This window comes from Polypterus senegalus, chromosome 3, assembly GCF_016835505.1.
Source record: "Polypterus senegalus isolate Bchr_013 chromosome 3, ASM1683550v1, whole genome shotgun sequence".
Taxonomy (NCBI): domain Eukaryota; kingdom Metazoa; phylum Chordata; class Cladistia; order Polypteriformes; family Polypteridae; genus Polypterus; species Polypterus senegalus.
Window position 1 is genome coordinate 227,116,376 of NC_053156.1, and position 13,615 is coordinate 227,129,990.

Consider the following 13,615-nt stretch of genomic DNA (forward strand, 5'->3'; position numbering starts at 1 on the left):
ACAGGCTGAGGCTTCTGACCTGCTTCTAAAATACTGAAATACAATTAAATCAGGCTGAAATCGCCAGAGTATCTTGACTTTGAATTATTTATCAAGGTAAGTAAACGATTGTGAGATTTTCAATTTGAAGACAACTTCCACTTTAAACGTGAACACAGAAATATATATGAGGAAAGTCTTAAAAGCCAAAGCAGGAGCTTTTTTATACTGTATATACATTTTCTTATTTCAACTCGGGCTCAAAGGAAACCAGAACTATTCTGGCAACATCAGAACACTTATGCACACAAAGCCAATACAGAGTCTCTAGTTGGGATGCTCCAATCAGGATTTTTTTTAGGGCTGATATCAATTACCAATATCATGACAGTGGATCGGTCAATTAAAAAAAACGATTCAGATTTTTTTTTTCTTTAACAATTTCAAAAAATGTTTTACACTTAAACTTAAAAAAAGAATCACTGAATCATATTTGCTTCATTTGAGACCATCCTCTTATTTCTACAAAAACAAACACTCAATAGTGTAGTTCTGACAATGCAGTATGTTAGTAGATGCTGTGACACTGTTGATCTACCTGCTAATGCAGTTCCAATAAACATACAAATGATATAAAAAAAGTAATATGTTTCTAAATATTAGTAAATGTTGGACAAATGAAAGGTTTTGCCACATTAAAAAGGTGTAAGATGCTACGGGTCATTGTTGCCCCTCTCAACCCAACAAACACACTGCACACAGGGTAAAATCACTGAAGATTTTTTTTTTTTACTTCTTTCCTTCCTGTTATAGTGCCCTTAAGCACCACCACCATACACAGGCAATTCGACAATAATAATAATAATAATAATAATAACAACAAATCTCTCCTCCACACCTCCCAGCAAGCTCTGTGAAACACCTCCCGACTCCAGCTTGCTTGCTGGGTCTAGAGCAGTCCTTTATAATATAGAGCTTGACCCGGAAGTGCTTCTCCTCTTACATTCACGTGACTTGCCAGAACTTCCAGGTCAGATGGAGAACTTGCTTTATTCTTCAGCCTGGAAGTACTTTGGGGCTTCCTTCCTCATAACTTGGGAGTACATCCAGGCTATCCCCAGTTCTTCCTGCAGCGTCACCTAGTGGCACCCATGGTACCTAGCAGGGCTGTGAAGCCAAACTCCAGATCCCATAATGCCCTGTGGGAATTCAGTCACTGCTATGCTGCAGGGAAATAGCCATCTAAAGTCCTGGGGGAGGCAGTGTCTCAAAGTTGCTGCCTTCCCCCATCCTTCTACTCTTTGAGTGTCCCAGCCAGGTTGAGCTGCCAGCCGTCCACCACAAAGGAAACTATAGGACATGATCAGGCATTACCAGGAAGAAATGAAGTCTGGCTGCAATAGCAGCCCACAACTCTTATAAGTTTCATCAGGACAAAGTTGTTCAACACTGCTTTAAAGACCTTGAGTCTTGTTTCACAATAGTATATCATGTGGTGATCTCCACTGTCTTGTCTTTGCCTCAAGGTGATTCATGTCAAACTAAATTCTCTGCTCATTGCCATACACTCTGTGTCTTTTTTTATAAGTCTGTACTTATTAGTAATACATTACTCACATAATCTTAATACATCCATATTGACAGTACCACTCAAGTCAAAGCTGACCTGGGGATGGCACACATAACACACTTCATCAGCATAACCTGGCCTATAGTGAACTAGAATACACTGCCCACCTCTTACCTTTTCTCCAGTGGGTTCATGATCAGATGACTTGCCACTGGCCAGATTGTCCAGTGAATGGCAGGACGTGGCTTCAAACAGAGCTTCATATGGACATTCCTCTTCGGGCCTGACGTCTAGTTGGGTAATTAGATCTGAAAGTTCCCGCTCCATCTTCACTGCAAGACACACACAAGCAGATAGCTGATGGACAGAGACAACTCTGCAAAAACATGACTTCTAAGAAGTAAAAAAGCCAAGGTGACAGTAATGTCTATTTTATTTTACTGTTTAAGAAAGTGAACATCTAGACCTCAGAAATATTTTTACTCAGCTGAAGCCAACAATCTCTCTTTATTACCAGTTACCCACCTTTTGACCTGGGACTGACAGCATCTTGCTTAATAGTTGGAGGAATAAGAGGAGGAAGAGGAGGGGGAGGAATAGGATGAGAGGATATTTTTTCAGTGTCTGGAGGTTTTCCACTCACATGGCCTGGGGAGAAATGAGAGAAATAAGCATTTAAGCACTTTGAAGTAATTGCAAAGTCAATATTTAAGCCAACACATGTGCAACAAAAATAAGCTTTCTGCATTCTTTTTGGGATCTTACAGTTCTATCATCCCACACACATATCCTTAAACTTCTAACTCCAGACCACTCTAGTGTTTGAACTTTTTTGTGAAGACAGACGATCAGCTTGGCTGAAGCAATACCAACAGCACACTCTATACAACAGCTCCAGTTCTTACACAAAATTATTACTGTTTCAGTTATAAAAAAAAAAAAAGTCTACTATGGGGCTAACTGCCATGAAGGAAGTTAGAATATACTAAAAGAATATACAGTGCATCCAAAAAGTATTCACAGCACATCACTTTTTCCACATTTTGTTATATTACAGCCTTATTCCAAAATGGATTAAATTCATTTTTTTCCTCAGAATTCTACACACAACACCCCATAACGACAATGTGAAAATGTTTACTTGAGGTTTTTGCAAATTTATTAAAAATAAAAAAACTGAGAAATCACATGTACATAAGTATTCACAGCATTTGCTCAATACCTTGTCGATGCACCTTTGGCAGCAATTACAGCCTCAAGTCTTTTTGAATATGATGCCACAAGCTTGGCACACCTAACCTTGGCCAGTTTCGCCCATTCCTCTTTGCAGCACCTCTTAAGCTCCATCAGGTTGGATGGGAAGCGTTGGTGCACAGCCATTTTAAGATCTCTCCAGAGATGTTCAATTGGATTCAAGTCTGGGCTCTGGCTGGGCCACTCAAGGACATTCACAGAGTTGTTGTGAAGCCACTCCTTTGATATCTTGGCTGTGTGCTTAGGGTCGTTGTCCTGCTGAAAGATGTACCATCACACCAGTCTGAGGTCAAGAGCGCTCTGAAGCAGGTTTTCATCCAGGATGTCTCTGTACATTGCTGCAGTCATCTTTCCCTTTATCCTGACTAGTCTTCCAGTTCCTGCGCCTGAAAAACATCCCCACAGCATGATGCTGCCACCACCATGCTTCACTGTAGGGATGGTATTGGCCTGGTGATGAGCAGAGCCTGGTTTCCTCCAAACGGGACGCCTGGCATTCACACCAAGGAGTTCAATCTTCGTCTCATCAGACTAGAGAATTTTGTTTCTCATAGTCAGAGTCCTTCAGGTGCCTTTTGTCAAACTCCAGGTGGGCTGCCATGTGCCTTTTACTAAGGAGTGGCTTCCGTCTGGCCACTCTACCACGCAGGCCTGATTGGTGGATTGCTGCAGAGATGGTTGTCCTTTTGGAAGGTTCTCCTCTCTCCACAGAGGACCTCTTGACCTTTGACAGAGTGACTATCAGGTTCTAGTTCACCTCCCTGACTAAGGCCCTTCTCCCCCGATCGCTCAGTTTAGATGGCCGGCCACCTCTAGGAAGAGACTTGGTGGTTTTGAACTTCTTCCACTTACGGATGATGCAGGCCACTGTGCTCATTGGGACTTTCAAAGCAGCAGAAATTTTTCTGTAACCTTCCCCAGATTTGTGCCTCGAGACAATCCTGTCTCGGAGGTCTACAGACAATTCCTTTGACTTCATGCTTGGTTTGTGCTCTGACATGAACTGTCAGCTGTGGGACCTTCTATAGACAGGTGTGTGCCTTTCCAAATCATGTCCAATCAACTGAATTTACCACAGGTGGACTCCAATTAAGCTGCAGAAACATCTCAAGGATGATCAGGGGAAACAGGATGCACCTGAGCTCAATTTTGAGCTTCATGGCAAAGGCTGTGAATACTTCTCAATTTTTTTATTTTTAATAAATTTGCAAAAATCTCAAGTAAACTTTTTTCACATTGTCATTATGGGGTGCTGTGTGTAGAATTCTGAGGAAAAAAATGAATTTAATTCATTTTGGAATAAGGCTGTAACATAAGAAAATGTGGAAAAAGTGATGCGCTGTGAATACTTTCCGGATACACTGTATATGTCAGTCCCCTAACTTGTCTGTTTTCTGATACAACTCAAAATACAAACCTAATTACCTCAAAGTAGGGTTGCCAAACTTGAGAAGTAAAAATTAGAAGTCAAGTATCAAGACCAAGTAGCATTAAACATCCAAGGTAATATTCTCATTAATATCAGAAGAGTCTAATGACAAGTAACCCACTGCTTGCTTTATTCTCAACAACATCAGAGTAAAGATATTTCACTGAACAATGGCCAAAGCTTGCAACTGAAAGGGAATTCCTGGCAAAGAAAACCTTCTGAATTACTTAACAGAAACGTTTTGGTGAAGTCAAGAAAAGTAAGGGTAAGGGGTCCCAATCAAGAGCAAGGCGTTTTCAAATTATAAGGGCTGTAATGAACGCAAACTAAAGGCAGCATGAAGAAACACCACAGCAAAAAAGCTTAAGAAGATATTGACAATTCTGTTTCTCTGAACAGGACGCAAGGCTTAAAATGTGCTTTGATGGTGCTAGGCTTATTGCAGCCATGTCATTTGACAGACTTTCTACACAAAAGGATTTATTTACTGAAAGGAAGCTACATACATTGTATAAAATCAGGGCTTGAATGTCAGGGATTTAATGAATTATGCATTTTATTTGAAAATCCTGGCACAGTATAAAGTTAATAAAACAGGAATAAAAATTAATGATTTGTTCATGCTTCAAAAATACAATGATATGAGCAAAAAGATGTCAGTTGCAACAATTTTAAAGTGCAGTATTTCACAACTGAACAAGAAAACTGACAAAGGACTTCAAATACTGATAATAAAAGAAAAAAGCCAAACAAGGAAATAAGAATCTTTGTGAATATCATGGACATAACTTTAGAAGTTTGTCTGTCGGTCTACCTGCCTGTCCATCAGACCATCCATTAATCCACATTCTAAGCAGTTTACTCAGTTTATGTTCAACGGTACAGGATGCCTATCCTGGCAGCACAGGATGTAAATGGCAACCAGCCTTGGACTATGCGCACTCCTTTGCAGGGCACTCCTGCATAAACACACACAGCCATTTAACACACACTTCCTTGGGATGTAGGAAGAGATGGGCAATCCCTAAATCCACATTGACCCTACCATTTTTTTCAGCATAATTCACCTCCCAACATATGTGACCTTAGACATCTGTGCTGCGAGTGAGAATGAACCCCTCTCTACCAAAAACAACTTTTTTGTTCCCAAATAGACTTTCTGGATGACACCAGCTGGAAGGTCACACTTGTTGTTTACTTATTTTCCAATACATACACATGTTTACAAACCTGCTTAATATAATTCAGGGTTGTGAGTTGCTGAAACCTATCCTGGAAGCACTGGCACAAGACAGGAAATTAGCCCTAAATAGTAGTCTATCATGCATACTTACACTAAAATGTTGTAACTAAATTTTCAGTAAATTTTCTCATCCAAAAAACACTTGTCAAACCTTACCAAAGGTTAAATGCTACACTACAAAAATGATATTGTCATTATACCAATAAGTCAAACGTGGTGCAATGGTTGTCTGGTAGAATGATCTTCATGCTCTGGAGGCTTTGAAACAACTCTGCAACACAGCTATCTATCCTAACCACAAACAAGACCTATAAATAAGGTATCTAAATCTCAACTGAACACTGCAAGGCTTTTTCTTCAATCTACATGGAAGATGACATACAAAAAACAGTTTAATGGCCTTTACCAAGTTAAAACCAGTTATCCCTCACTTTTTCCATAATTTCTGCTCCAAGTAGCCTTAAGATTGAAAATGCTGTTCTTTCATGTCAGCCAAGTGTTCTTCAGGGTTTATCCAAAGAGTTAACAGGGTAGCATGCAGAAAAATGCAAAATGTTACCATTTTACCAATTTTTAAGCTCAAAGTATTAGCCAGAACACTCAATCTAACTTCTCAACCAACTGTCAACGCTAAACTGGAAGTGCAGCGTAAAAGAAAAAAAAAAAGGAAGCTGAGAGTGTCTGATTCAGTCAGTGACAGACTACAGGAAAATAATGGTTTTTGAGCAAAGAAAGCAACAGGCAGGAACCTAGATCAATAGCTCCAAAAATATGAAAAGCATTTATGAAGCTGATCATAACATATCTAAAAAGTAATGAATCACAAAAACACTAGGCAGAAGAAAACAATTAAGGCATGAAGTTTGTTACTTTAATTTTATTTTAAATATCACACTGCAATGAACAAGATACAGACCAAGCCATTGCAGAATATACACCACTAGCCAACCCACGGCGTACCATACGCCGCATAATCAGGCCAGTTTTTTAATGATTTTTAAGCACGGGGAGAAAATTAACATTTGAAAAATCTGTAATGTAATAAATCAGCAAGAAAAGCAACATTGTAACAATGCACGGAACGAACCAACACACAATTTGGCCGTGACTGAAAACTGGCGGACCGCAATTGCGCCTTCTCCTGACAGACGGAGGGATGGGGGTGCACGGCGTGGAGTGTGGAATGGGAGGAGAGGAGAAGGACGTCCAATCAGCTCTCTCCGTCATGCTAGTCTGCTGAATTCTCGTTCAGTATGTACTGCCCGCTCATGTGCCCACCTCCAACTCATCATTTGAGTCATTGGCTGCTTTTCTATATATAATCCACCAAGACACCCGACCATAGTAGTAGTGAGGTGGGAGGGGGGTGTGCACAAAGGGTAGGGACGCAACCAGTGGGAGTGTATGAGTTGCACTTAGTGGGAATTCCACGGTTTGCAGCCCGAATGGGGCTCAACGGCTTACCCACGCCTCTCTGCGCCGGGTAGACACACGCTCAAACTCATGCATAATTATTTATTGAATGCTAAACACTTCTGGAAAGACAGTTGGTGTGAGAATACAACAGTAAGTGAATGAAAAGATGGAACTCTGGAGAGAGCAAAATACAACACAATAGTGAACCCGCGGCATAACAAACGTCGCATAATTATTTATTGATGGTTGAACACTTCTGGAAAGACACAGTTGTCTAAAAAGGGAGGGTTTGAGGATACAACAGAAAGTAAATGAAAAGATGGAACTCTGGAGAGAGCAACATATAATTGTCCGTGAGTGAAGAAGACGCATGTTTGTCACGGATGCGACTTGCTGTATGTAGCGTGTAAAACAGTTTGCTATGGTGCACGCGGTCGTGCGTCGTAACCGAAAACTCGGTTTTTAAAGACTGCTTACTTCATTGTGTTTTAACCTCAGTTGTAAAAGATTGTTTTAAGGATCCCATGGGATACCCTTTGCAAACCGTTTTACACGCTGCATATGGCGATTCACCTCCACGAGAAACATGCCTCTATGAACAGTCAAGGTGGCTCGGAGATACAGCCTCTACGACAGACGAATATAAATGACGCCGTTCCCGAGTTGGTGGGCGTGGCCCTGCGAGTTGTCGTCTTATCCAATGGTCTTGGAGTTGGTGGGCGTGGCTCCTCCCTGCTGGGAACCATAGGTATCTTACTTGTCAGCGGCTTAGTGAATCCACGCCCCTTCCAGCGTGCTTTCTATGGGTGTCTTGCCTTAGTGAATTATATATATATATATATATTTAAAACATGGAGAACTTGCTCCTCTATATATACTGACACATAACTATGATTATCACTCTTAGAATGGCATTTATAAATTCTGGCCAAACTCTGAATAGTTCTGAACTGCTGCCACAAAGAAATCTTAAGCCACTTCAATTTTAAGAACACATTCCTTTATCACTGAGTGTGGGCCAGGACTCTGCAAATGAGCAAAACATGCAACACAGAGCAACAAATCACAACAAAGCAACCACAGCAGAATGCCATCCTATCTGACACAAGTCTGAAAAAACACCACTGGAGGGCCAGTAACAACTGTGGAACCAAAAACCATCTTGACTAAAACAAAAAAAAAAAGCAAAGTCTCAATAAGACTACACCCTCTTCATCAAATATGATGAGTGAAGAGAATTCCAACAACACACAACCCAGCAAGGGATATGCCTGACAACACCACCCATGACTTGGATCTTTCCGTGAAAACGTTGTGGGCAAATCCATGTAAGACAGGTGTGTATTATATACTGTCTGCAACTGTCAGTCAGGTATCCCCTAAAAAAGTTTTCATCTTGTTCACTGTAAAACTGTTGCATCACTTTAAGACTGCACCTGAGACACAATCACCCAAAGGATGTAAACATATTGTTAATACACAGGTCACCAAAGGTGACATCTATCAGCCAAAGACTATACTGCCCAAGAATGGCTACAACAAATGACTATCATGAACAGAAGCAAACTACAGCAACATCTATTCCTTCGAAGTATCATATTTTGACCAAATAAGAGTTCAAAAATTATTTTTAGATAAGATATTGAGGCAACACATCTACTGGCTAAGAAAATTAATTTGATGGCCTGAATGATTGCCGCCTCTTTGCACAGTTTCTAATATTCTAAAAGTGGTCCATTATCCTGACCTAACTGAAACCAATAATGTAAAACTCACCTTGGATTACTGCAGCTATCTGCCGACTCTTCTGGGAAGGCAGCTCTCTGACAATGTCCAATGCTGTCATTCCCTGGTTGTCTTTGATATTTACATCAATACCTGCCAAGCAAGACATAATGAGGAGAACTCAAACGTATTGTTCATCAGTGTTCAGTTCTGTTGATGATTACAACCAAGATGCAAATGGCCCCACATATAATCAAAATAATCAAACCTTAATCAATATCAGCCACTACGTAGAACACAACTTAATTAGGTAGTGGGATTTATAAGTCTGTCTCTACTTGAGACGCTCTTGCAAAATAACCTGTAGCTGGTGCAAAATCCAAAGTTTTTTAATTAATCAGGGCCATGGCCACAAGTGTGGCAACAGTGGGCTTTAACATGTAGCATGTTTAAATATAAAAAAATTACCATTTGCAAGAAGAACCTGGACAACTTCAGTCTTCCCAAAGAGAGCTGCCTCATGAAGGGCACTTCCTTTTTCAGTCTGTGGATACAAATAAAATGCATTCTTAAACTTGAATAGATTGCAAATAAACTTGATATGTTTAATCTAGCCTGCTGCAGACATAGGTCAGTCTAATGTTTGTCACACTAATTAGCTGAATAAAAAGACAAGGCTTTCACTTTTAAACCATGTTTTACACGGACCCAACACATAGAAGGCAACTGAAAGCTGTCATTGTGTCAGTATAGGTTTCCTAACATTGTGATGTAAAACAGCACAAACAATATAAATCTAATTGTCATAAATATCTGACAATGTATTCTACATAACTGCACTAATCAGAAGATGAAAGAGGAAATAAAATCCTCTTGCACTGTGCTATTTACACAATTAAGTGCCCTTCCAATTTATATAAATTTCATTCACTTCGCCCGTACCACCAATTGCAGTCATATGAAAAAGTTTGGGAACCCCTCTCAGTCTGCATAATAATTTACTCTACTTTCAAAAAAAAAAGATAACAGAGGTATGTCTTTCATTTCCTAGGAACATCTGAGTACTGGGGTGTTTTCCAAACAAAGATTTTTAGTGAAGCAGTATTTAGTTGTATGAAATTAAATCAAATGTGAAAAACTGGCTGTGCAGAAATTTGGGTACCCTTGTAATTTTGCTCTTTTGAATGCATGTAACTGCTCAGTACTGATTACTTGCAACACCACATTGGTTGGATTAGCTTGTTAAGCCTTGAACTTCATTCATAGACAGGTACAGTATGTCCAATCATAAGAAAAGGTATTTAAGGTGGTCAATTGCAAGTTGTGCCTCCCTTTGACTCTCCTCTGAAGAGTGACACAATGGGATCCTCAACGCAACTTTCAAAAGATCTGAAAACAAAGATTGTTCAGTATCATGGTTTAAGGGAAGGCTACAAAAAGCTATCTCAGAGGTTTAAACAGTCAGTTTCAACTGTAAGGAATGTCATCAGGAAATGGAAAGCCACAGGCACAGTTGCTGTTAACAATAACAACAACATTTATTTATATAGCACATTTTCATACAAACAGTAGGTCAAAGTGCTTTACATATTAAGAAAACCCAGTTTAACCCAGTTAAACCCAGGTCTGGCAGGCCAAGAAAAATACAAGAGCGGCATATGCTCAGGATTGTGAGAATTGTTACAGACAACCCACAGATCACCTCCAAAGACCTGCAAAAGCAGCTTGCTGCAGATGGTGTATCTGTACATCATTCTACAATTCAGCACAATTTGCACAAAGAACATCTGTATGGCAGGGTGATGAGAAAGAAGCCCTTTCTGCACTCACACCACAAAACAGAGTCGCTTGTTGTATGCAAATGCTCTTTTAGACAAGCCAGATTCATTTTGGAACAAAGTGCTTTGGACTGATAAGACAAAAATTTAGTTATTTGGTCATAACAAAAAGCGCCTTGCATGGTGGAAGAAGAACACTGCATTCCAAGAAAAACACCTGCTTCCTACTGTCAAATTTTGTGGAGGTTCCATCATGCTGTGGGGATGTGTGGCTAGTTCAGGGACTGGGGCCCTTGTTAAAGTCGAGGGTCGGATGAATTCAACCGAAAGGACAGAAAGTGCTAATGTTTGCCGTATGGAAACTTACCCAGCATGCTCCACAAACAGTATTACAGTACTACAGAAATGCTCAGCTACATAGGGCTGAGACAAAACACAATATTCATAAAGATAGGTTCCTCATAGATAGACTTGGAAGTCCTGCTAATGATCCTAGCCACAGAAATAAGGTGGAATATATCCAGAGCCCCGGGGGGCCAAGAAATTGCCATATTCATCTCTCCAGAAGTAGCTTAGTTCTATGACTGAAAAGTCTGCCAGTTGTCAAAGGGGTAAGGCCTTTGGTATGGGGTCAACTGCACAGTGGTTACATGCATGTGCTTTATGGTCAAATTTCCTCCAGAGGTAGGTTTTGTTGGTGGCAAAGCAGAACACTACAGAGAGAACCTGCCTGCTTCAAAATCTCAAGCATTCCAGTATCTGTCAGAGAAGCATGGATAACGTGTGTATGTATAACTGTGCACTTTTTGTGTTCTCCTCTGATTATGGGGCTAGATTGAACTACTGGATGAAATAGTTGTTTCTAACATATATTAAGAAAAGTACTAAGCATTCTTTTACTAATTATAAGAGGTAGATTTTTAAATATAGATTATTCTGCTGATTTTTCTAAACACAGAGTTGGAACAGACATAACCAGACCTGAATATAATAAGGGACATCTACTTTTTTTCCCTAGTCAAACATGTGAATGAAATACACAAAAAAAAAAAAAAAAAACCACACTTCTGCTGGAAAACATTATGGTTATGTTTTTCAAACTAGTGTAATATACAGGGTGGTCCAGATCCAATTATGCAGATCCAGATCATCTGGATGACTTTGATTTATGCGGGGATGATTTCAGTTCGGCGCAAAGACGATTCTACATGTCGTCAGTTCGCACACATCTCGATGGTCCAGGATTTTTCGGGTGATTTTCTATGTAATAAACTTAATAAGTTATAGCGTAATGAAAATTGCATAATTAGATCTGAATCACTCTATACTTTTAAAGCCATCTAGTGAGTCTCTGGGTGAAGTACAGTTTACCCTTGGAAACTAAGACAGCTTCACCTTTGTCTATCCTGTTTCTTCATATGTCACATCCAGGAGACTTGTGTTTGTAATGAAACCTCTGAGACCCAAACAGATTGCCCATGTCTGATCCTTTTCAGGTTACTTTTATTGCAGCCAAATACCCAACTAGTTCTGCATTCCAAGAAAGTAAAGAAAAAAAGTGCTCACACTTACCTGGTAATTAATGTCCATGCCAGCCTCCAAAAGGACTTGTACAACAGCAAGGTGCCCATTACGCGCTGCCAAGTGTAGAGGGGTGTGCTTCTTGGTATTACAGTTCAGTAGATTAGGGTGGGCATTAAGCAGCAGTTTTACCACTTCAAGCCGTCCATAGAGTGCTGCCAGATCCAGAGGTGTTTCAAACTTGTTGTTACGCATGGTGGGATCAGTGAGCTCCTCCAATAAAAGTCGCACAACCTGAGAGTGGCCATACTGGGCTGCACAATGAAGTGCTGTTTCATTGTCATTATTCTGACAGAAGTGGTTGGGTATAAAAAAAAAAAAAGATGAAAAAAAAACCAACAATGAATTGTACTGAACAACAGAGAGTTATGAATTCAGACAACTAGAAATATGAACAAAATCTTGCTATAAGTAGCATCCTTTAAAAGTCAAAATGCTGTACTGAGGTCTATTCAGAGTGCTGGCGCATGAGTTACTTAAGTGTGTGTAAAGTCTCTGCCCAGGTTATAGTCTAATGCTCATGAAAATGGGATTGTGAAAGATAAATGCAATGAAAGTTCTTTAAGGACTGATTAACATTACCATTATATTACTATAAAGACTGATATTATCATTGTGGAAATGTGGATATACATATTATACACAACAAATGGAGGAGATAAACAGGAAGAAAAGGAGACAAACACATAACCAGACAGCCACATATAGATAACATTCTTGACTTTAAAAACTGCTGGTTTTCATTTCAACCAATGTGTTAATGCCTATGGAACAACACTTGGATAAAAAAATAAAAAATTTGGAGGATATTTAAGATATTGAATTAATCAGTAACAGAGAATCTTGAAACGCCCATCCTCTGTATTTTCAATTACAGGGAGAAAGGAAGCAGAAGCCTATTCTGGTGAATCAGGAGCAAGCCAGGATGCCATCTTAGGCAGAGGTCCAGTCTCACAATACAAACAAACTCATTCAGACTGGGCTTTTTTGTAAACTCACCAACAGCCATCTGAGATAAATTATATACACTACTATAAATGCATATCCTTAATTTCTATTCCTTCTGGTAACTAATGATTTGGTTATGGAGCAGACTTTGAGCAAACCAATGTTTTAATTTGGTTAGACCTTAATTTAGCATTTGATACTGACAAGCATGATATGCTACTGTCCAGAATGGAGAACATTCTGGTTATCTCTGGCACTGCCCTCCAGTAGTTTAAGTCCCATCTGACTGACAGACAAGAGTTTGTTAGTTTTGGCAAGAGCAGGTCCAGCTCAGTGATGATCACACAAGGAGTTCCTCAAGGCTGTGTCCTCAACTTCTGCTGTTCTGGATCTAGATGCTTCTCCTTGGCCATATCATTAGTAGCTTTGGACTGGGTTATTATTATTATGTGGATGATCTATTTCAGTGCTAAAAGTAAACATTCATCACAGTTTTTTTTAGCTCACCACTTCCATCCATCCATCCATTATCCAACCCGCTATATCCTAACTACAGGGTCACGGGGGTCTGCTGGAGCCAATCCCAGTCAACACAGGGTGCAAGGCAGGAAACAAACCCTAGGCAGGGCACCAGGCCACCTCAGGGCACACACACAAACACACACTAGGGACAATTTACAATCACCAATGCA

General features: G+C 39.9%; 1 protein-coding gene across 4 annotated transcripts in view; it reads right to left on the bottom strand.

The window, feature by feature from the left end:
* LOC120525944 (ankyrin repeat and SAM domain-containing protein 1A-like) overlaps window positions 1-13,615 on the bottom strand; it is a 145,556-nt gene that overhangs the window by 112,486 nt on the left and 19,455 nt on the right. For all 4 annotated transcript variants that reach the window (XM_039748674.1, XM_039748675.1, XM_039748673.1 and 1 more), the window contains exons 2-6: window positions 11,967-12,263; window positions 9,085-9,160; window positions 8,668-8,769; window positions 2,075-2,197; window positions 1,724-1,881 (exon numbers count right to left, since the gene is read on the bottom strand). In XM_039748674.1, the coding sequence (XP_039604608.1) occupies window positions 1,724-1,881; window positions 2,075-2,197; window positions 8,668-8,769; window positions 9,085-9,160; window positions 11,967-12,170 (663 nt within the window). In that variant the 5' untranslated portion in view covers window positions 12,171-12,263. The remainder of the gene's footprint in view (window positions 1-1,723; window positions 1,882-2,074; window positions 2,198-8,667; window positions 8,770-9,084; window positions 9,161-11,966; window positions 12,264-13,615) is intronic.